The following is a 25,425-nucleotide window of genomic DNA, read 5'->3' on the forward strand; positions in this document are numbered from 1 at the left end:
TAAATTAAACCACGACGTTTCGGGCGTAACACAAGTGCCCGTCAGCAATTGTTTATTGCTGTGGTTGTTTCCACCTGATGACGAGCACATGTGTTGCGCCCGAAACGTCGTGATTTAATTTATTTTCTACCTACGTGACTTTAGCGAAATAACCAAAGAGTATGGATTCCTGCAGTCACGAAAACTTCAAATCTACAGTGGCAAGGTTGACAATTTTACTTGGTGTTGCCGCTGCTGCTGCTGCTGCTGCGTTAGCACTGCTGCACAAGCACAAATAACAAACGCCACACATTCGTCAGTACCACTGTGGCCTTAAAAGGCGAAACAAAATAATGGGCGACATTTCAAGCAACGACGACGCCTCCTCCATCACAGCGCAGGCAGGCAATGTTAGGACTTTACAGTAATGAATTTGGTCGGACTACAGATCATGCTATGTTTTCCCACCAGATGGCGCCACGCGAAAAGAAGCGGGCCCACCCCACATACACCATCAACAACACCAAACAACACCAATGATGTGAGCGATTAGGTATGTATTTGCCTATCCGCACATCTGCAGTGCGATAGGCAAGTCGTTCCTATAATTGCAACGGGTGGGAAACCATTGGCTCGACGCGTTCCTTCAACTAATAAAAGGGCATTAGAGCTATCTTGAAACATGTGAACTCTTTTCAGTCAAATGTTTGTGAGAAATGGCTGTTTTCCTCACAAAAATGTAACAAGTACCATATTTAGACATTGGAATAGTAACGTACTTTGCAGTGAACTTGCAAGCAATAATACCGAGAAGACCACAGATTACGGTTTAACTAAAGTTGTTTAATTACTCCAAAGCCGATGATACGAGCATATACGGAGCATGGTGTCTTCTTCCTCAGTGGCTTTTTTCTCTCACTGTCATATTCTTCCTATCCGTTGACTCGGCTGCTAAAGGGGGAAAAAACTTTCATGCTTCTCCCAAGATACCCATGTTCCCATTCCAGTGTTTGTACAGTATCTTACGATGCACTGTAGCTGTGTTTACAGAATCTTGTTCTGCGTGGAATCGTTCCCACTCACGTGGTCCTGTTTCTCCACTTACTCCTGCGTCCTTGGCCATCTCCACTGTCTACTCCACAGTCCTTCATATCAGCCCTGTACTTTCTAGGCCTGCCTTTCAGTATCTGGCCTTCATGCTTCCACGTTCATCCAATATTTCCCTCTCTTCATACGACATGTCAGGGTCATCCGATTTGAGATGGGTACAGCACCTCTCCTGTATCGCCTTCTACCTGGTATCTTCACTTACAGAATATATATAAAATCCATATTGTATTGTGACATGCCTGTGCATGCAGACATGATGAGCGTGATTACAAAAAAAAACATCATGCAATAACAACATAACAATAAAATAAGTATATAATTTAATGAAATACGGTAATGGATACATTGCAATGTCACGCAATAATGCATGCACTTTGCGATGTGAATTTTATCTTTAAATGCTTATTATTCCAAATCATTACATGAAACCCAAAAAAGTTATCATATTTCCAGAAGATGGTTAGCTGGGAAAGGGATGATCATTTTTAATGGTTTGATTTCACGCATGACTAGTGAGCATGGCATGCAATTACATTTGTTAGGGGTCCAATTATCAAAAATCCCTTTTTCCCCAAAGTCAGGTACAGTTGGCTTCCTATTTGGTCCAACTTATCAAGTGGAAATGAGATCCAAATAACCTTACTGAGCACAGCATGCCTAAATACGAAGTTTATGGTTGTCACAAAGTCTAATAAGTACATGAAATCAAGGTCTTATTAAAAATCAAGAAAATAACACTGGCCGCGACGTACTAACACTAGCCACAAATACTATAACCTCGTCACGGTCTTTCTTTCTTTTTTACTCCAAAGGGTCACTGCCGTGATTGTTTCCCAATTACAGTTTATGTTATGAGGCAATCGATGATGACAAGTATGAAGTGGGTTTTTTTCTTTTAGCAGTCTGGAAAACTCCCCATCAGAGTACTAGAACAGCTTAGCATCCTCAAAGGGTAGGACGCTGGGCTGTGTTCCCAGCATGGATCAAGCAAGTAGCGGTAATGAATGGGTGGTTTTGTATGGTTCAGGGTTCATAAGAAATGCCTGCGGCTTCAAAGAGCCAACGTATGTCATAAATAAGGAGCACGGTGTTCCATACGGTGATTCAGTGAGGCGTGTAAACAGATAGTTACGTCACTTTATATGTATATTAACTACTTATTTAGCTATTATATAGCAGCGGCATTTATGCAACTGTATCAAGATGATGCTGCGCAAATCTACATATTAAAATGTTTAAGACAAGTAATTCGTGTTTATACATCTGGGGAGGAAACCAGAGCACCCGGAGAAAATCCACCCGCGCGCATTACACTTATTTATGATATTTTGTCCCTGGCGTTATACTCTACCAACCGACACTGCTAATTATATATGCCGTTGCTCCATCGGCGTTCCCTTAATGTGCTCATAAAGCAGCGGAATAAAACCCTCAAATATGTTTAATCCCCTCAATCTCCCTTATTCACCGTAAATCAAATGGGTATGTTTTCATTCAGATCGTATTTAGTACACTTGGCAGTCAGACTGATGCGGGTGTCTGGAAAATGAATTCTGGTTTTAAACGCTCAACTCACCAAAGTTACACACGAACACGCATCGCCCTCTTGTCAATCCGCTGCTGGATTAGAACCTCCCCACGTCGTGCAGCTCACAGGGTCTATTTGACCATACTTCACCCACGCTGGCCAATGCAAATTGGTGATGGGTGTGGACCATATACGTTGGAACGTAGTACAATAAAACAATGGATTATTCTGTACTGCCATCTGTTGTTAACATAGCCCCCATTCAAACATATTTTGAGGACAATATGATTTTTAAAAATGTATATGATTCCACGGTCATTTTTCATGGACCATGCCATGTGTTCTATTTAAAATGATGGGTATGATAAAAAAAAATGACTCTACAGGTCCCTGTGATTTAGTGAAGGACATTGCCCACAGTCAAATGAAAGTAATGGAAGAAATGTCATCTAGTACTTGGGCATGCAGGGGCTATAGCCAAGATGGAATGGAGAGTTTAAATATGATAAGATATTTTTTTAAGAATACAACTAACATAAAAAAAGAACTCGCTAAATTTATCGCATGAATATAACATTCGGCCTCTCTTCTATGACAGCTTTTACCAACATTTATTTATATTAAATCCCACATTGCTAGGCAAGAGAAGTGAGTGCTGTTTCCCGCACACCTTGCAGAGGGCGTCCGTCATGAAGATAAAGCGATGATTTAATCTTGTAAGCAGCTGCTATATGGAGTGTTATGTCACAGGACCATGACAAACGGTAACTGCGGGAGAAGGTCTTCGTCCATCAGTGAACAAATGATGGCTAATGATGAAAAAAATCATGGTTCCAATTGAGTGGTGTCTGGACAGAGACAGAGATTGACCCTTACATGTGGATCAGGGCTTAATTCCTCACTCAATATGTTCTCATTTGCTCGTAGACTAGACATGGCATGTGACTAGCATCCACAGCCATAGCGAGAAGCATACTAGATGTGGTGTGTTGAGTGCAGAAATATTTTCTGGGTCACCGATCCGGACAGACCCGGCTGAAATTAAGCCTTGGTGTGTCTCATTCACACCGCTGAAATAAAAAAAAACACAATAATGCAGCTTGTTGTACCTGCTGCAACAGCACTGACTACAACAGAATGCCATAAAACTGATCACTTTTTAAAATTGCAGCAGCATGCGTGTGAGCTCATTTGCGAGCCAGGTCACATGCAAAGGAAGGATGCGCTAGCAGGGTTTATTTTTCTTCTTCACAACAGAAATTGAATGGATGAGCAGATGCTAAAGGTCACTCCCCTCTGCCATGGCCTTCATAACGGCTGGAATGTGAGCCTTCTCTGTCCAAACAAGTGACACAGCACTTAAAATTGTGATGCGACGAGGAATGATTTACCGTGTTATGAGAAAAAAATGTTGCCTCATCTGACTAATTTGTGAGCAATAAGAGAATTACATCCTGTAAAGAGTGTGCGTCGGTGGCACAGTGGTTTTACTGCACCGTGTCACCAAATTCCTATCCGGTGACAATTCCGAACCCGGTTTCAGTTCCTGGCTGAGCATCCATATACACACACACATATATAGAGAGACACACATATACATATATACACGTACACGCATACCATTGGCAGTTTGTGTCAGAAACTCTTTTTGGCTTTCTCTAGATTATCACCAAGTTTCATCGACCATAATCTATCCCCTGATGGATGAAGCCCCCCCCCCCCCCAAACTGCCACCATCACTCAGTCTCGCGATGCAGCAACCCATCGAGCTCCTGCACACGAGCTAAATATCACGGCTCCGTCTGCACAGTGAGTGTCCTCTTTTGCGCGCTCCTTCTTTTAGCGAGCTCTAAAGCAATTGTGGGGTGTTTAAACATCAGCGTTCAGGAGAATAAGGTGGCTGGCCATGCATTGGGGCTTGCTACACCACAAACAGATACACACTACTACCCACCTCATGTGTTAGGTGTTCATTGTTTACTCACAGCACATGCCCCCGAGATTTATATAGCCATGAAGGCATTTTTTATGTGCACGAGGATCTTATTTATTTGTTCATTCCAGACTACCTGCACTACTTTACAAGAAAACTATATAAAATTGCAAAAGGCAGTGGGAAGATCTTCTTGGTTCTTTCGGTAAAGTCACATCTTTCCGACAGACCTGTTCTTCACCTGAGGACGGCTGCTTGCGTTGTGGCCGAAACGTCGTGAGAATTATTTTATTATGTTTTATTTTTATTATTTTATTATTTCCCTTCTACGTGACTTTACCGAAAGAACCAAGAAGATGAATCCCTGCAGTTACGCAGTGGGAAGAGTTAAAAGGAAATGAATGGCTGAGATGATATGAGGGCTATTTTTCTACATAACAGCGAAATAAAATCATGACAGCTTAGTGCAAACCAAGTCACTTTTCATTGTCATCATCATCACTGTCATCATCAGACATGATCTGTCTACTGTTGGATGCAGGCCTCACATAGCAGGCCTCACTGTCTCGCGATGCAACAATCCTGCACACCAACTTATTTCCACACTATCTCCATGGCGTAAAGATTTCATTATTAAGTAAGTATTCACTCTCATCAGTTATCCCTTTGTTATGTAATAATCGATGTCTTCCTTGAAAGAGTAATATTGTAGCTCAAAGGTTTTTGGCTGTTTTGGTGGGCGGCTCTGTGCCATTACCATGGGTTACATCTCATTCGTCTTCTTTCGTATGGCTGATGTAGTTGCAGGGAAACAACTACAATTTAACATGCAAGTGGTTCAGCCAAATAACCGTGTCAGGAGCAGTGGAGTGTATCACTGTAATGTCTCCTTCATTTTTGTGGATCAGGCATTGTGTCGTTATATGTTATGTAGTCTGTTCTGGATGACCACAGTTGCACACTGGAGAGTTTTTAATTTTCACTTTGTGCATCGGGTATCCGCATCTTCCATGGTTTGTGCGGATACAATTTAGGGTGGACCATGAGCTTCGTCACATCTCATGAATATGAATAATTAACAGTGAACAGCCATTTGTCAATCCACTGCTGGATGAACACCTACCCATGCCGTGGGCTGTTTATTCATGCTGGTTGGTGAGGGTTGGTGAAGGGGAGACCCAGACATCACTTGCCACTGATATATTGTTGCGGCCAAAAAAACATTCGGCTCCAGTCACCAGGTTTACAGCGCATAACATTAACTAGTATGCCACCACTCCCAAAATTTGAATATTATCAATAATAAATTACAGCCCCTATCATTCCACTACTGGATGAAGGCCATGCCCACTGTTGGAAGGTGTCGGCATGGGGGGTTTTGACTTCACCATGCTGGTCAGCGTGGAACTGAATATTAGCAGTCTAGCAGTCACAAGACATCCATAAAAATCTACTTTCTGCCCTTAAACGGGAACATTTATTTCAATGGGCTCTCGTCTAAAGAACACTGAATTTAATTGATGTAAGCATGCAAGGAGTGCCCGTGAACAACTGCTGCAACTCTCGAATGAACTTGGAACATGAAGGGAAGTGGCACTAGCACACTGTCGAGGTTGGGTTGCCGAAGGAGAGGGCTTCTCTGACCAAAGTGTGGAGCAAGGTTCACAGAGCGGAGCAAAGCACCGATATGTAGGAGCATACGCACTTTCAGGCAACACGCGTGCGCACGCACGAACATGCCCACGAATAGGCCGACAGCCAAACGACAAATAACAAGGAAGAAAAATCATGCAAATGAATGGATTCTGAAATGCCTCCCAATGTGAGCTTGTCCTCAAATTTATTTAATGGGCGACAATGGCATTAAGTTTCAAGCCGCACACGATATGATGTCACACGTATTGACTTCATCTGGACAACGAAGGGATGTGCGTGTGCATTGTCTGGAAAGGCAAATCCCTTTTGGCTCTCATTTTGTCTCCCAAGTTGTGGGAAATTTGGGTAATTTTCTGCGGGATGAGTCGCTATTAGCAATGCAACTTTATTTTAAGCTTTCATTGACATTGGATCATCTTAACGAGCGTTTTCGTGATTCCACGTTACAGAGAGAGAGCCAGACAGAGAGACAAAGCTAACTCTCAAAAGAGCCACAAACATTTCAGACAGAAACATATGGATGCATGGACCTGCACGCACACGACATGGCCACCCAGTGCCAATCATAGCCGGAGGGGATTGAATGAGGAGTGCGAGCACCCACAGGTCCCCCCCTACAAAAGTGGCTTTCGTCCCAGCGTGCTCTGACCTGGCTGTAAACAAAGTTAATTCACGCACAGGTATGTAAACTATGTATGTACATTCAGGGTGGAGCGGTGGTGTACGAGTGCACTCTGCTGAGCAGACCTAGGGGAAGGCCAGAACCAATTGAGAAGGGCGCAGCTACGGGATATGCAGCGTATGCGTTGCAGAGGGGCCAAGTCGGTCACAAAAGGGGCCCCAAAACAACATATAACAAGTACAAATGGCAAAGAAAAATTATTCATAAAAAATTACCTTCAGTCTACCATGGACCAAGCTCGATTAACGCAGCTGGCTATCATATCAATCTAGCATAAAGTTGCGCGGTCTCACACCTTTTTAGGAAACCCTAGACCAATGGGCCGGCATGAAAGTAAGACGCACGATAACTTAATTTGTGAGTATTGTACCTTTAAATCCTTTTATTAATACTGTCACTGTGAGACTGTCTTCCTCTAAACCCAAAACAAGGTGGAACTAAAATAGCATATCTAGTTATAGCCTACATATTATTGCATACGGGTTGAAAACATCCGTAGCTCTTTCAGTAAAAGTGAGTCGGGAGAAAGGAGGTGGGCCCACAGTCGGATCTTACATACCCCGTTGAAATTGGTAGTTGCGCCCCTGGGCTTGGGATATTATTTTCCACTGATGTCAGCCACGGTGGGAATCGAACTCGGGTCGACCTGAGTTCGACTCAATGAGTACCTTGTGCAGAGTGTACACACCAGCAGTGGGGGCGGGGGTGATAAAGGCGACCGGATGTGGTGCTGGGCACAACCCTCCCTTTCGTGTGTCGTGTTGGTCTTCACAGGTGCTCGTTAACAACAACTTGCCCCTGCAGTCTATGCAGCCTATACAGGGGGGCTTTATCAGCTGTTGCTGGGAGCAAATAAACGAGAAGGCTCCACGCCAGACACTCAATATTTTGCCAACACTGATGTCAGCCACGGTGGGAATCGAACTCGGGTGGACCTGAGTTAATGTTGTTACACAGTCACATGCCAAGCGGTGGGCAATTATTGTGCGCACATTGGAACCCATATGTTAAAAAGAGAGTCCTTGGCTATTACATCTGACAGTTCACGAGCATTGAAGAAAACGTCTTATTTCTTTTTATGTGGAGAGACATATGTAGGCATTGTCTGCTTTTCTATCATCACAGGAAAACTGGAGACACTGGGGCAAATAGCGGGTGGAGCTTTAACAGAAAGATATTGTCACGATTGAGGCACTAACATGATTGAAGCTTGCCGTGTCGTAGATACCATGCCTATTACATTTACAGATATATCACACACAGCGGTTGTAGCATGGCTCTGATGCAAGGAATGAAAATGGGCCTCATAGCCAATTTTCCTACCCTCTGTAGCCCAGTACCTGGGCACATGGGCACCAGGACAGCTGTACCGCCTGCACACTAAATAGCTATGCCACATATTCCAGTCAAGTCATTGTGGTGATGGGGAACAAGGGATGGCCAAGTCAACAAAATCCAGGACAGCCAATGTCCATACACACTCACATGACAAAGATCCCCCATATAGCCTTCGACTGTTGGGGGCAAGTGCTGTTAGCGAGCGCCTGTGAAGGCCGGCACGGGACACGAGTGGGTGGGTAGCCAGCACCACGCCCGGCCGCCTTTCTCTCCTCAGTTGTGATAGCTACACTTCGCACCAGGTACTCATTTGAGGCCGAGTCGACCTAAAGGAGGCCCAGGACCGGTTCAGATAATAGTCATTCGTATTGGCCGTGAGCGGGAATCAAACCCATGTCGCCGGGTTCTTAGTGCAGCATTACTAACCACTATACTACCGCTCACACACCTAAACCCTCAAACACAGATAAACCTTTACGCATACATAAACAATTACCTATGCACCCGGGCCCACAGAAGCACTCATTCAGTGTTGGTACTAATGTAAATATACAGTATGTTATCACATCATGGACCCAAGCCTAACACATATGCTGCACACATAGGCGTGCTTTTAGCACACACATAAACAACGGATGCCAGGTGCCTGGTGAATATATTCATGCCACACACTCACACAACACACACTTTCACACTCACAAAGACAAAGATGCCCTGCATAGCCTTCACAGACTGTTGGGGCAAGTGCTGTTAGCGAGCGCCTATGAAGGCTGGCACGGCACACGAGAGGGGGTGGGTGGCCAGCACCACGCCCGGCCGCCTTTGTCTCCCCCAGTGCTGATGTTTACACACCGCACCAGGTGCTCATTTAAGGCCAAGTCGACCTCAATCACACACACACATTTTTCGCATACACACTGACACACACACAGGAAGCCCCCCACGGAGGGGATTACACAAGCTCACGCAACAGCAGCAGTTGACGGTGATTCACAAGACGCAAACTTGCCCAGCAATGTAATATTTAAACTGCACAATATCCTCGAATGCAAACAGTGGAAGCCACAGAGTTGAATATGTAACCTAATGAATTAATATGCAACCTTATTACCAGCCTCACAGATAACTTTAGCAGCAGGGATGAAACTCAGCACGTTAATACTACAATTGTCCATTTTCGTGATTAAATAGAGTTTTGCTTTTTTGCTGTGTTTAGATGAGAGAGTTTCTGTTCTTCTATTATTTTGTATCCCGGCAATATGTTCAGGGGCTGAATTCCAAAGTCGAGGTGTGCTAACCAGGAGGCAATTCATGTAGTTTTGCCATTCATCTTCCGTTGAAGGAGTACAGACAACAGTTTGGGTTGCATGGCTACACTCGCACTGTGGCTCATCTTTAACTTCCCACTTATGAAGGCGATGTGCACATCAGCTTGTCGATCCTTTGATGCAGTTGATGCTTCCAGTGGTGTCTTCAGGGAATTCCAAAGCCAGGAGGTGCGATGTTTGGGTCTCGAATGATGTGTTTATTCTGACAAGAGAGGTGACCCTGTATTACGCTCAGACATTGTTCTTTTTTTTGTAGAGGTTCCAACTCGCCGTATAATATTTTATAAGGTTATTAAACAGACAGAACTTGGGCACTGTTACTTGAGCTATTTTACCACTTTTCATTGAAATGCATAGTTAATGCGGTGTCTGGGTTGGCGATCACAGTAACTTTAGATGTTGACAGAAACTTTAGGTTAAATTAGCTGCCAATCGAAAACATGAATTTTTTTGAGCAATTTGAGAATTACAAGACATATAACAATTCACCCCCCCCCCACCATGATGATGTGATGTACCGCCATAATTGGGGGTCACGATTTGATTCAAGAATCGGTTATTTTCTTTTTACATTATGGTGAACGTAGCGGCCTCTAGTGGCTGTAGGAGTCGCATAATCTGCAATACAGTATATACGAATCGAAAATATTCATTATCCATACGATTCTATGCGTGTGTCGTGAATATGAGAACCCATTCTAAACATGACTCCCTGCATAATCAACATGCCTAAGCATAATCGTATTTATAAAGAAAGCAAGCCTTTCCCGTCCTTGTTGATGTTTACCTCAAGCTAATTTTTACTCATTAACATGAGATAAACACCAACGCACCGTTTTAAGCCTTTTGACATGGAGGAATTGTCATAGTGTGTGCTCTGGCTTAATATCTGCATGCACTAATTTAACCATCCCTCGTGGGAAATCTGTAATGATCTAGACTATTAAAAACGAAAAACTCAACGTTTTATTTTACCAGGTAATGCCCACTGAGGTATATCGCTGTTTTTCAGAAGTGACCTGGTCACAATGAGAGTCCAATGAAGTGGCTCATCACGTCGAAATGTATAGCAGCCAAATGCTCGAAACGCATATTTCTATATATTGAGGAAAAAACCGGAGGACGCGGAGAAAAATCCACGTGACCACGGGGAGAACATGCAAACTCGAAATATACTGGCGTCAGGGTCGGGATGACCTCCTTTATACCAGGCGAGATAGCGAACTTATCTCGCCACCACAGCCCAGTGAGTACCCAGGCACATGAGCTGACACTGGCTACCCAACGGTTCCAAGTGGTTGCTTAAAACTGGTCATGGCCGGGTGGTTTTCGGGATCAGAGAGCACTGTTTGGGCATCACGAAGATCCTGGGTTCCAATTCGTGCTAAAACTGGGTACTCGAGTACATCGAGTTGATGGTCTCACGGAATAAAATCAACCACACAAAAAAACATCATGTCAAATATGGATTTTCACTTAGTTTGGTTGAAGTCCAATTCTGAGATTTAAATATTTATATTGGGCTTATGCGACAGACATTTATCTCAGTAGCATAGTGGACAAGAAAGTGGTGTACCCAGCATGAAGGGTTGCATGGCGCTGTGAGAATTCCAGTTATATTCTCCAATCTCATGATATGATGCCAAATGCATGGCACATTCGAATTAAATTTGCCGCACATTTTTTTTGGAACAATGAGTCGTCTTTGCTTTTGTTATTCGAGCACCAATCCTTGTTAATCTTGGAACATCACTGAAAGTATATCTTCTGTTAAGTACCTTGCAATGAATTACTAAAGTTATAGTTTTATTGCTGTTGTTGTATGCTGCTTCTGCTCACTTGCTTGGAATGCACCAACTCTTTGCAGACTTTACATACTTAGCCAGGATGAGCTTGGATAATGTTTATATGGGCAACCAGCCCATGCAACAGGTTTATATATAGGCTGTGGGGGACTACATGGTGGGCGGTGCAGCAAAAGTAATTGTTGTGCTGTACTTCTATGCTCCCTGCCTTCAGCGACCCGCACTGACCAGTGTGGTAAAGTATGGTAAATTAATGCCCCCATGGCCCACATGGCATGGGGAGGTCCTCATCCAGCAGTGAATTGATGACCGAAGGGCTGCTGTGAATGTGCATGTGCTGCACTGGAGCGGCATCGTATTGACCATCATGAGCAGCATGATCCCTTCCTCCCTGCCCAGCTCTCACCACAGCCCTGGCGTAACAGTACACACACCATGGGTTTCGTGGGTTTGAGAGGTTTTTTTTCAACTCCAGTTCAGCCATCCCAAGTAGACCAACACTCCCCCATTAAGCAGCCAGGAGCCACTCTCACCCTCCCCCACAAGGCTTTTTCCAGGATCCTCTCTACATCCCCCTCCCACCCTACTCCTCCTCCACCACCACTTTCTCTCTGTCTCCTGCCTCGGCGGCCCCCTTGAAATCCTTGCTGACGAGCACAATTACTTACAGATCAAAGTTCCACAGCATCATTAGGGTTCAGAACAAAATTAATATCAGGCACGAGTTGATTCCGCACACATTCGCTCATTGCCCGAATCCACCCTGGCGGTCGGTAACACCAGGATAAGCAGAGTAGTGTGGTGTTACGACAAAAATCCAGAATGGATTCCAATTAATTTGGACTGAAATTTGATAAGCAATGGCAGGAACGTTCCGTTGGGTTTCCTGCAACAGTCACCAAACTCCTGAATAAAAACGTAGATGCAAAGCCGTAAAAAATGGTGGTTAAATTTCAGCACAAAAAGTACGATACTTTAATAGGAAGTCTTCCGTTGTTGGAGAGTTATCATCCAGACAAGCCCATTTGAGAAGTTGTACTGATTGGATAGAAATCCGTGCATGTACAGCCACGCACGGAGGCACATGTGTTGCATCTGTTGTAGTCAGATACGTGTACATATATACAGACACATACGCGCGAGCACCTGCCGTGTCATATCAAGCGTAAAGCTGTGCTCACAGCTTGACAGCGTGTGACCCGCACGGCATTTAGCCTCCCTGCTGAACTTAAAAAGGTTACGCTTTTTATCTTTTTTTTCTCCAACTGAGCTTCCTACAGTACCGTAATCTCATCACTAGGCATGTAACAAACGAGTGACAGTAAAATATATATTTTAAAAAAAGTACCCCTCACCCACCCCATGTTCCAAAAATCTCCTTTTTTCAAAAGCACTACCAGTCACTCTCTGGTCCTCCACGATGACTGTGTATGTAGTTGTAGCGGTAGTTGTTGCGGTAGTGCAGCGGTTAGCGCACTGCACTACAAACTCAGCGGCCCGAGGTCAATTCCCACTCATGACCAACACCAATAAAGATTATCTGAACTAGTCCTGGGCCTCCCCTAGGTCGACTCAGCCTCAAATGAGTACCTGGTGTTTACACATCAATGTTTCCACATGGCGATGAGTAAATATCATCACTAGGGAGACAAAGACGTAGTACTGGCCACCCACCCTCTCACCCACCCCCTCGCGTGCCGTGCAGGCCTTGACAGGTGCTTGCTAACACAGCACTTGCGCCAACAGTCTGTAAAGACCATATCGGACATCTTTGTCTTTGTGCAGCGTTGAAACGCTCAGCCAGCCGTTGTGCGAGACAACGCCGCTGGCCTCTGCTCTAAGTCAGAGGGGACCTGGCGTCGGTTGAGTGGGTGAACGTCGAGGTCACACAAGGCCACATCGACTTCGTTGAAAAGAACCTCGGCCAATGTCGCCCAACTCCACCAAAGACATCTGACACCGTGGGGTTTTTTGTGAGCATTTCTCCCTTATAAAGAAAGGTAGACATATTACTCCATCCTGAATTACAGTCCGCATCGGTTGCCATATGATGCCGATCATTACTTATGTATCCGAAATGTAAGTCCAGTGACCCTGCTGTAAGCAATGGAATGGGGGCCCACTGTCCAATTTCCACCTCTTCATGGCCCTGCGCCTGTGCCACTCTGGCTCATGGGCCCCGGGTACGGAAGCGCCGCCTGCACACGCAACGTACCGCTAGGCCAGTTGTTAACCTTCGCTCGCATCCATCTGTTATAACTTCAAGAGTGGCTGCTTGTAAATTGTGATCTTACAACAATACACGCATTTGTGATTGGGCGCAATTGCCAGATTTGCGCGAGCGCAGGGCACGTGTGCGTTCAGGGGGCGCTCACCTTGTCACGATCATCCGCCACGGCGCTGACGGTGTCGTCCCAGTCCAGGATTCCCCCGTCCCCATGCTCCAGGTGACGCACGTGGACCCAGTAAGTGGCATCCTGACCCAGGCCAGGGGAGAGAGAGGGAGAGAACCAGTATTTACAAACAAAACTTTGCTGCTGCTGCTGCTGCTACTGTAGCAGCCTCTGCAAAGCGGTCCACTCTTGCGGCAGTTTCCGCTATTGCATGGTTGGCGACCACAATGGGTTCATAGTGCTGCTTGTGCCAGAAACATGCGTGATAATGCGTTGTGAAGGACAATTTAAAAAATGGAAATGTTTTGAGCGAGAGAGCAATGGTTAAACCTGATTACATTTAGAGAAAGTCAAATTGGCGGTTCTAGCAGTGTGGTTTTCATATTAGCCCTCTTGGGTTTTCACCTTTATTTTTATTTAGACTGTTTGTCTTTCACTTGTCTTTTTTGTCCGAATAACAATTAATAGTGGGTACCAGTTACAAAACCAGAGGAAGATCATGTTCATCCAATGCAAAAATACAATACAATGATACAACACAATCTGGATTTATAGCACGTGTAAATGCAACTGCACGTCCAATGCAGCTGTTCACACGTTGGACACGTTGTTCGGCATACAAATGTGCAGGACGACCTTCCCACCGCAAGATAGATGTAAAGCGGAGCAGGAGGTGACGAAAAGATAAATAAATTGATAACATCAGTCAGTGCATTGTATCAAGAGAGTAGATTGCTTTGCCAGGGTGTAGGAGAAGATAACACGGAGATCTTTGGTCACCAACCCCTTACTAGGGGATGGCATGAATGACCCATTGGAGATTGGCATCAGACTAACCATGCATGCATTTCATCCATTTCAGACCCTCTTAAAAATAGCAGCACAGTGCTATGAAGCCAGAAACCCAAGTTTGAGTCCCAGCCACAACTAGCATCAGTTACAAGTGAGGTCTAACCCGGTCTTGGTCCTCTCTTTAGCAGGACACACTGAACAACCTCCACAATTGACATGGCATTGGGAGGAATTCATTCAGCAGTGGAAGGTAAAGTTTCTGTTTCATTTTTATTATTGAAGACATCTTTTTATAATGTAGAACTACCTTGGAAAGAGCAAACACACTCCATCAATCTACTGATATCAAACCATGCGCAAATAACACAGTTCAGCTGCACAGGTGACTGAGTTTTGCCCTCTATTTTGCACGGTACGGCCCCATGAAACGGCCCCCCACTAAATATGTTCTGGGTGCGCTGTGAGATTGAAGGAGGCATGCAACTGGTATCCAGAGCCATACCGAGAGGGAGCAGAAGTGTGGTGCTTCCATTCTTCCCTGCCGTTTGGCTGTTATCTCCGACTCTCTGAGTTGCATTGCTGCCCTGTTAGGTGCCTCTGCATTAACGGGCTGGGGTCTCACTAACATGGCCACCTCTGCTCCCTTAGCCTCGATGTATCGATGGTTCTGGTTGTGTGATGGGCTGTGTGTCTCACTGGAGCGACCACCGTTGCGGTGGTTCTCTTGCGTGTATGCGCTTGCCTCACAGCGCAGTTGGCAGCGCCGCAGCTTGTGTTACGATACTCTTATGCGGTGACAAAAGCTCATTTCATGCTAATCTCTCTCCCTAATCTCCCCCATTACACAACTGACGTACTTGCGTGCGGGGATGGAATTCCTTTCCAGCTCAGACCCCACCTGCTTGCCCTTCGCCACATATATAACCTCTTGTTGTAACGGCTCTCTCGCTGTGTTATTCCTGGTTCAGCAGTTCCACTGCTGGATTATTTTTTCCGCCTGAGGACGACCGTTTGTGTTGCGATCGAAACGTCATGATATATATATTTTTTATTTTCTTTAATTTTTCTACCTACGTGACGTTACCGAAAGAACCAAAGAGAAAACCATTTTTTCCCCCGTCACTGAAAAAAAGGTCACCGACTGGCAGGAGCTTGTGACATTTTCTTGACAACACAACAAAGGGCTGCGGCTGTACATTATTCATGCCTCGGGCTGCAACGTCAATGGAGTTATCTCTTCTCACACTGATTGCAAGCCTATGGGTGACTACCTATGTATATTGCCCGGAGCTTACAGCTGCTAATTGCTGATTAAACAACTCATTACAAATAAAGACGTGAAAATATAGGTAATATGGTTAAAGCAGGAGGGAGATTTGTTAATAATTTTCTTTATTCTATGCCAAAACGCTAAAAAAAACACCAACTTGTTGGCTAGGGAGGAGGAGAGAGACACAAGCATACACACGGTTGGGGCAAGTATTGTTAGCAAGTACCTATAAAGGCTGGAATGGCACACAAAGATGTGGTGTAGCCAGCACAATGCCCAGCCACTTTTGTTTCACAGTGCTGATGTTTTACACACAGCACCAGCGACTCATTTAAAGCCGTGTCAACCTCGAGGAGGACCCAAGACCAGTTCTGATATTACTCGCCACCAATGTTAGCATTCGCCGGGATTCAAATTCAGGGCGCTGGGCTCATATGTCAGTGCGCTAACGACCGTGCCACTGCTCCCCACACCAAGACAACAATTCCCCTCTTGCCGTCCTTGCGGTTTTAGTCACCAACCACTGTGCCACCGCTCCCCACAACCCACTCTCGTGCCTTTCATGCCACGCGACGCTAATTTGGAAGATGCCAACAAAAATCGAATGGCCGTGCTGCTGGCCACCAACTTTGATCATGTGTGGTGGAGGGGGTAATGTCCCTGGCTTGGGACCCAGGATTACCTTAATCCCAGTCAGCAGTCATTCCCAAAGTGATCACTCATCAGTTAATTATTTTCTGCCCCTTGTAATGGATCATTTACCCATCAATGGTTAACAGAGTTCAAACGTAAAAAGTGTGGCTTTCTTTGTAAATCCTGGAACATAATAAAACATTTCAATCATGGGTTTATTAAGCAAAGCTCTTCGCCTTGAATCTTTTGAAATATGCCAGGCACCATGAACAGGTGAAGTGCAGGAGGAGCTGGACAGTGAGGGTGCATGGTGAGGCCTTAGTGGGAAGCATGGCTTGGAGGATGGTGGAGACACTTGATCAAAGAGGTGTAGTAGACAGGGCTCAATGCATCTCTAATATTTTCTGGGTTGCTGTTAGACTGGAGTAGTCACGAGGCTATTAGCCACAGCCAGTGGGAGGTATATTGGATGTGGGGTGTCAGATGAGGAAATATTTTCTGGGTCACAGATCCAGGCTGAAATTAAACCATGGATGTAGATTTCCACACGTCTTCACTGCACAGACCTTTTTCCAGTTAAAATCCAGTCTCAAGCACCTCATCCTTGTACCTATGACTGACCAAATAATATGTAGAAAACGTCTTCATTCACACTTTTTTTAAGACCCTTTATACAGCCAAATCCTATCGTAGAGACGCTGTCTTGATGCTGGATCTACCGTTACAGGGACCTAAGTCCAATTTCTGACCATGGCTCACACCAGTGGCAAGTGATATTGAGCCATTTGTGGGCACTCCCTTCACCATCACGTACTGCCCAACGTGGTGAAATATGGTCAAACAACTCCCTTGACCGAAAAAGCATGGGGAAGGCATTCATCCAGTAGTGGATTGACAAAGAGGAGTTTTGACTCTAAGTAAAGTTCCATGTGACTGGAAAGTGAGGGCTACAGAGGAACAGCCTACATTGGTGCTTTAGCTCTGATTAGTCAGCAGCTGCATCAGCACAATTGTAGAATTAGCAAGCGAAGGATACACCTGGATTATTATTTTTTTAAGTCGAACAATGCCCCTGTTGATCACACGCTAGGTTCAAACTGGGGGTACACAAGTTGTATTTACTTTTTTCATTATACAGCTGCATTATGAATTCCAACATACTTTCAAATAATCTATGAAGTTATTTACGAACCCATTGCTACTTGTAATCTCTATGACTGAAAGGCGTGGAGGGGGGGCTGCATCAAGCAGAAGATTGGCAAAGAGCTGCAAAGATAAAATATCAAATCTAAGAGGCTGAAGTTTTAGGGAATGACCCTCTACATGGTGGTATCACTAAAGAGCCTTTCTACTCTGAAGGGTCATTGCTGGAAACATCAGCCGATCAGGAATTTCACGCTTTACATTATGAAGCACAGTTATTGCTTCATGCGATTAATTTACTTTTCATTGCATGACTGCCATCGCAGTCTATTTTTTTAGTTTAACAGGCAGTTCGCTGAAGTAAAAAATATAACCAGTTTGTTTAGTTTAATCATAAAACATTAAAATGGGGACAGGTTTTCATCTTAATGTTGATTAATTTAACGATGATGAAGACTCCGAAGAGCAGTTGAAGTGAATGCAGACTCCTCTTTCTCTCATTCCGCATCTCCTCTGCTAACTCAACCATCCCTACCCCAACTCCAACCACGTTCACATCACCACCACCACCATCGTCTACTCCACAAAGCTCTCCTAAAACTCTCAGCTACCCTGGCCCGTCCCACCCCTCCATCTCCTATAATCCAAGTTTTCAGACCTGTCCCTCCCTTTTCGTGCGCAGTACTTGACTGCTTCTCGTCACATTTATTACTGGAGCACAGACAAGCAGACAGACGCAGCTCATTACTTTCCTCTCCCGCGGAGCACTCGCCCGCCCCTGTTACCTCCTCCTCCCTTTCCCTGTCTCCCACTTCTTCACTCAGTTCCCCTTTGAGGACATCTCCTACAGACTCCACCTATTTGGTGGCAGCATTTAGATGGGTCACGGTGGGGGAGGGGGGGGCACAGCACCCGCCTATAGATTGTTGGCGTGGCACCTCAGTAATTGATGCTCAGGCGTACTTTACTTGATACAGTCCGTTTAAGAAATAAAGATCACGGCCCTGAATAATTTATATGTACGTCTTGCACAAGAAGTAGGACAATCAATCCAAATTGCACTTGTGAGCTACCGTCATGGTGAAATAAGGGACAATGGACTCTAAATTGAATATTATATCACGAAAATCAGTCAGATTCAGTTGTACGTTTATTTCACGTAATATTGTCATGTCTATGTGAGGTTCAAAGGTGATGGGATTTGCAGAACCAAACATCGCGCGAGGAATTGTTGGATAAGGGAGTGGCGACGCAGCTTACACAAGTGGCGAGTGATATCTGAACCGGTCCTGGGTGCCCCCCTTCACAAAGCCCGCACTGAGCAGCAGGGTGAAGTTTGACAAGTATATCTTCTTTTAAACCCACAAAAACAACATGGCACGAACAGGCCTTCATCTCGCAGTGGGTTAGCAAAGGGCTACAAATTCTTCATTAAATTACGTAAATAGTGTTGCAGTAGGGGTTGGCCGGGTGGTCGAGTGACCATGTGGCTCAGGGGTCATAAAACCGAGCTGGCAACGCTCTCCATTATTATTACTAAACAGCACTTCCCCCAAGAGTCTGCGTGGCTGTTGTTGTTGTTGTTTTCTGCGTGCAGGATACCAGTGTCAGGAGGATTGTCTGTGATCTACTTAAAAGTAAAGTGCAGCGGGTAAAATGACGCACGCAAAAAGAAGACGAACTTAACAGCTGCTAAGCCCGGCAGCTTTGGTACCCAAGTGTGCGGCAACTCAGGGGAGGTGGGGGCCTTGGGACACTGCACTTGCGTCGTGGTGAGAGATGTCACGGAAAGAAAGCCAAACCAACAACCCCATGCCATCTTCTGAGATCGTTCTCTGACGCAGGGTGGCGCACTGCTTGTTGCAAGTGTACTGAATGGAAATGTTGTGAGTTTCATGACTTTATACCGACACCACAATTGGCATGTCATTGTGCAGAAAGCAAAAATGTATTGTATGTAAAAAGGAGTACGTCACGTAAACACACCTAAAGCAATGCGCGCGCACATGCGGGCGCACATGCGGGCACACAGAGACATAGAAGCCCCTTTGTTGTCGAAAGCGTTTCAGCAGAAGTGCTTTTCAAAGGTAAAGTAACATTTGACCAGTCGAGCCATACACTTTTTATTGGTGGTCTTTCAAAAGTGGTGGACATTCCACATTCCTGGAGCACGAGCCAATCTACCGATAGTATGTCCACCCATAAGTTAATCATCATGATACAGCCCACACTGGGATGATGGGCTGAATGAATCACACCCAACCAGGATTTGAACTCACAACTTACTGATTGCTCCACATACAGCACCATACAGCTGGTTAAGTGCTGTTACTGAGCACCTTCTAAGGCAGGTGAGACAAAAAAGTGAGCTATGAGAGTGAACAGCTTTCCTCACCTCCCACTACCAGTGCTGGTGGCGTTTGACACAGTGCGGCAGCTGTTCAACTTAACACCAAATCGGCCTGGGAGAAAGTCATGCCAGGCACAGATGGGGCTGAATGCAGATAGAATGGACTGCTGAGAGGACAGAGACAAATAATGGAAGACATCCCCCGTTCCCCTCGGGTGCCAAAACCCTCTCCAACAATGGAAATTTCAGGTTTGGTAATCAGAGCTACTGTTTAGCAAACGTGCTCACTGTGACATTGGGGCATTCCACGTGACTTCCTCTGGGAATTAAACAGAGCAGTGCAACCCTTCATGTTGAAAGTGACTCGCGGAAGTGGATGTAACAGAGCTACTTCTGAGAATTCTTCAGTTGACCTTTGGGCCGCATAGTCAGCGACAACATTTCTGACCAATCCTGCTACACGTTCATTGCATCATGGTATTACCGATATTTTTAATTCTCAGAATTAGAATTTAGCCAAATCAAGTATCAATGATTTACTTTTTACCATAAAACTGAGTGGCACTGTGGAAGAGTGCCAGCCTCACAATAGGAAGGATGGGAATTTACATCCCCGTTAGGCGTTGTCTCAGCCAGTCACTCTCATCTGGGGCTCAATAAACTGAGTACCAATGTGCGGAAATTCTTTATGTGAAGAGATAGTTCCCTGCCTTAAAAAATCGTGACATTTCCTGCACTGGTTCAGAGCAACCAGAGGAGATGAGAAGCACCCCACACTCAATTGGGGAATAATGTATGTTGACTTGACTTTATATTCATAGCCAGGTGATGCACTGTATTCATTTCAAGAGGAAAGGTGTCAACACCAAAGCCACTTCTACAATGCTCATAGCCACAATTTATTTAGCATGAACACAACATATTATTAGAACCTTAATAACAGCAGGGTGCCATAGGATATAAGACATTTAGAAAAATGTATGTTGTCATTCAGAAAAAAATATGGACAGCCCTTTTGTCAATCCACTGCAGCTTATTCTTCTTGTTCAGTTCAATATGGACGCCACAGTGGCGAGATGTTACCTACTTCACCTGGAATACAGGAGGTCGTGGGTTCGATTCCAACCCTGGCGCCTGCTGTATATTTGGAGTTTGCGTGTCTCTCCCCGTGGTCACGTGATTTTTCTCCAGCTCCTCTGGTTTTCCCCTCCATATTTATAAACGTACGTTCAGAGTATTTGGCTGCTACAAATAAAATCCACATCAGCCACTTCGTTGAGCTATCATTTATGGCCAAGACACTTCTGAAAAAGAGCTACATAGCTCAGTGGGCCTTACCTGGTAAATTAAAAAAGTTTAGTTTAAGTTGAACATAGGGTTGTGCCTTCAGTTCATAAAGAAGCCGCCAGGACATGGGAGCGAAACGTTGGACATCGCGCCGAATAACACGTGATACAAACCGTAAGGGGCCATCCATTGAGTACGTACACAAAAATCTGTCAAAACTTGACCCCTCTCCTCCCCTCCCTGTACGCACGCGTACTTTTTACACCCCCCTCCCTGCGTACGGACGGTTGACGCACCGACCCCCCCCCCCCCCCGAATCTTATAGAAAGGCCGATATTTAATCCACGCAGAAACGATGAAGGATTAATAATATTAACGTGTTTAAGCAAACAGTTAGTCCACCGCCGGACTATCTAACTCATTTGAAGGCCAATGTAGACAAATTATTATCGAGGCTTCACCCCCCCCCCCCCCGTTTCCTATGCGTACGTACATTGTCAGTCGACCCCCCCATACGCAAGCGTACGCATTTGGGTTAACCCCCCCTCCCCCCTCCATGCGTACAGACTAAACGGATGGCCCCTAAACACATCGGAGCCAAACCCCGGTTTTCTCGGCAGGAGGTCAAAGAGGGTATAGAGTGGGTGTGGGAGGGGGCATGAGTCACGCAATGAAAGAGGGAAAAGCAACCAAGGCAGCATCCAGAATCTGGTCGTCTTATTCACACGTTGCTATAAAACAAGTTTGAAGCACACCGTGTCCCCTCACCAGACCAATGTAATAAATAAAACAAATCCAATAATACAGAGTGTGCCTTTGTGCATGGCTCCAAGATTGTCCCTGTCAGCATTAGAAATAAAAATGTCTTCCCGTATACATATAAAAATGAAATGCAACAACGGACATGTATTTTAATTAGACAGAACTGAAGGCCATTGTACTCAGAAGGGGCCGTCCCTAAATGACGTCACGCACCTAAGGAGGGGGGGGGGGTCAGACATTGTGACGAGGGGGGGGGGGTGAGAAATGTGACGTCACATAAAAATGCGCAACTTTAAATATATATAGACAACACGTTCTACTTAATTAAATAGACTTTTAATAAATGTTTCTCCTACAACATCAGAGTGCAGCGCCACATTAAATATGCACTACAATGGCAACCGTTTAAAGCGATTTAAAGCACGTTTTATTTTTTGAGGGGGGGGGCATAGCTTTGTGACGTCATATTTGAGGGGGGGTCTGACTTTTTGTGACGCCGTGTGACGAAGAGGTAGAGGGTGACGAAGGGGGGGGGGGGGTAAAAAATCGTCCAAACTCGCGTGACGTCATTTATGGACGGCCCCTAAATGAATATATGTACTTGACTATAACAGCCACTATTCGCCACTAAGTAATGGTGACGTCACCACAGGGGTTGTGCCAGGCGAGGTTAATGTTGAGAACACATGAAGTGTCAAAGGTTCACTGGTATGAGGTCAGACTCAGGTGGTATGGGTGAATGGACTTAGATGACTGGCAGATGCACCGTATTCCTCATTGTAACAAATTGCTAGTATCAGTCATCAGCAAATGCTATCAGCTTCACATCCTCCAGGACCACATCAGCCGATCTCTTCTCTATTCCGTGTTGCACCTATTAGGGCTGAACGATTTGGGGTAAATGTCTAATTGCGATTTTTCTGACAGATATTGCGATTTCGATTTGATTTGCAATTACATTGTTTGAAGTCAAGCTTCAGTTCAATACCCACTGTGTAATAGATTTAAAACATGTGATGGAGCATTACCACATGATACCATCAAAATATGAATTGCTGTATATATTCTAATGCAAGGATGAGAACTTAAAATATATGAATTCCTTCCAACATGTATTTATTCATGTTTTAATTTAAATAGACAAAAGAACAATTGTTAAGTTAAATAAATAAATTATAATAATAATAAATAATAAAACAGTTCCAATAAGAAAGTAATACGACTTTTCAAATCGCAAAAAATCTCAGCGTTTGCGATTTGCTAATCACATTATTTTTAATTGCGATTTCGATTTGAAATCGATTAATCGTTCGGCGCTAGCACATATGTAGCCCCCGCTATCCAGCCAAACAGAAGCTGTTTGGACAGGCAGTGGCTGGGAATGTGGGCTATATAACCAAGCCATACAACCTTGCCTGCAAGAGGAGCTTACTGATGGAACCGTGTCAAAATATTTCAAGAGTCTGTGAGCTCCTCACAATCCAGCCTGGTTAAACTCAGTAAAATATTACACACACCCACACATAAGCCTTGCATGGTCTCTGTTTATTCTCTGATGGGTCCTTAACAGGCACTCGCTAACAGCGCTAACTCCAGCAGGTGAGGCAGGCCATGATTAATATTGTCGTGTTTGTCGAAATGCTCATAAAAGCAAACGGATACTTGGTTGATGGGCAGTTTCTTTTAATAAAACAAGTGTAACTAATGTGGTGTGGAGTGGTGACAGTGATTATCACACACTGCTATAAATCCCCGTTATCAGAGTTCGATAACTCGGCCATGGCTAACACCAGTGGAGAGTGATATATTTGAATGGGGGTCCTGGGCTTGCTCCACTTCATTGACCCACACTGACTATTGTGGTGAAATGTGGTCAAACAACCCCCACGACAGACATAGCGTGGAAAGGCCTTCATCTAATAGTGTATTGACAAAGAACAAGGAGTATTTTTTAATGACCTTATTTTCATTAACATATAAGTAACGTCAAATTATAACATGTTCGTCCACGCAGAGTTTGCAAAGGCAATGCTGCTCATTAATAGCGAAAAAAGCGCGGCTTTGGTAATGTATGCCAAGGCTAAGCACTGCGCCCATATAGTAGATTAAATTGTAAATGTTGTGGTTTCACGCTTCAACACACTGGTGGGCTAAAGCAGTGAACTATTTGTCTTTTGTCAACGTGACACTTTTTTGCTGATTGGCTTTGTCGGGTGGTGGAGGGTTACGACACATTTATAAATAACGCGATCTAAACCCAAAAACGTTGATTATGAATAATATTGGTCGCGAAAGCCTACGTGTTAAACAGATTAAACTCACTTTAAATGGTCATCTGAACCTAATTAAACATCCAAGGCACCTGAGATTGATGAACTACACCTTACCCAAGGTGTGCTAATTTTTTAAGGTCACATCAACGAGTGATTTGGGAAGTACAGCCAGTTACACAGTCTTATAACATAATTATTAATTAAAAACTAGGAGTAGGAAAATAGAGAGAATGGAGTGAGGGCAGAAGGTTTGATGTTCGTTGGGGGTAGGGAACAAGTGGGACGTTGCGGAAGTGGTTTGTTAGGAACAACCTATTCACTGCACAGGTTCAAAAGGTCATTTCCTTTCACTTGAATCAAAAGGCAAAGTAATCCTCAAATGTTAATTCCTGTAGCTATTGGGCGAATAAAAAAATATTACTTATCAGCTTGAAAGCACGGTTAGAAACAGGGTACCGTATTTAATTTGTGATATAATTTATTTTATTTTATACCTACGTGACTTTACCGAAAAAACCAAAGGAGTATGAGTAGGGAACCATACTCATGAAAATAAACTAAACATACATTGAGGAGAGCATCACATCACCTGCCTTGACGACAAGAAATGCACAGCGTCATGGCAATGAGTTACTATAGATAGTCCCCGAGTTACGATGTTCCGACTTACGATATTTCGATCTTACGATGGCGATAGCGATATGACAAAATTGTTAAATATTTAAAATTTCGCGCGGCAGGCAAACGCACCAGCGTACGAGGTACGATACTGTACGTTGGGACGCTGCCGGGGTGTACGCATCCCCCGCCGTGTGTGATACAGATAGGATTGCTTCCTGAAAAAACTTTCTATTAAATTGCAGTTCATATAGGCAGGCTAAGAATTTACCTTGTTTTTTTTAACACATTTTACTGTACAAATACAGTATTGTAATTAATAAATACATACAGTATATAGTTTATACAGTACGGTACTGTAAATTTCTCTGTTTTGCTAAATTATCACCATCCTTTAAGACTCCTGGGTAGGCTAGGCATCTTCGACGTACGATATTTTTGACTTACGATGGGGTCGTCGTAACGCATCTCCATAATAAGTAGAGGACTACTTGTATTCCCAATAACGCCATTCCCATGACAAACTGTGACTAACACACGCACAC

The 25,425-nt window shown here is 44.5% G+C and overlaps 1 protein-coding gene across 6 annotated transcripts in view; it reads right to left on the reverse strand.

Annotated features, from left to right (window-relative positions):
* Positions 1-25,425, reverse strand: part of LOC144718753 (partitioning defective 3 homolog) — a 206,941-nt gene that overhangs the window by 133,641 nt on the left and 47,875 nt on the right. For all 6 annotated transcript variants that reach the window (XM_078594278.1, XM_078594287.1, XM_078594305.1 and 3 more), the window contains exon 2: positions 13,735-13,836. In XM_078594278.1, the coding sequence (XP_078450404.1) occupies positions 13,735-13,836 (102 nt within the window). The remainder of the gene's footprint in view (positions 1-13,734; positions 13,837-25,425) is intronic.

Source organism: Lampetra planeri, chromosome 1, assembly GCF_965212315.1.
Source record: "Lampetra planeri chromosome 1, kcLamPlan1.2.h2, whole genome shotgun sequence".
NCBI classification, from domain to species: Eukaryota; Metazoa; Chordata; class Hyperoartia; order Petromyzontiformes; family Petromyzontidae; genus Lampetra; species Lampetra planeri.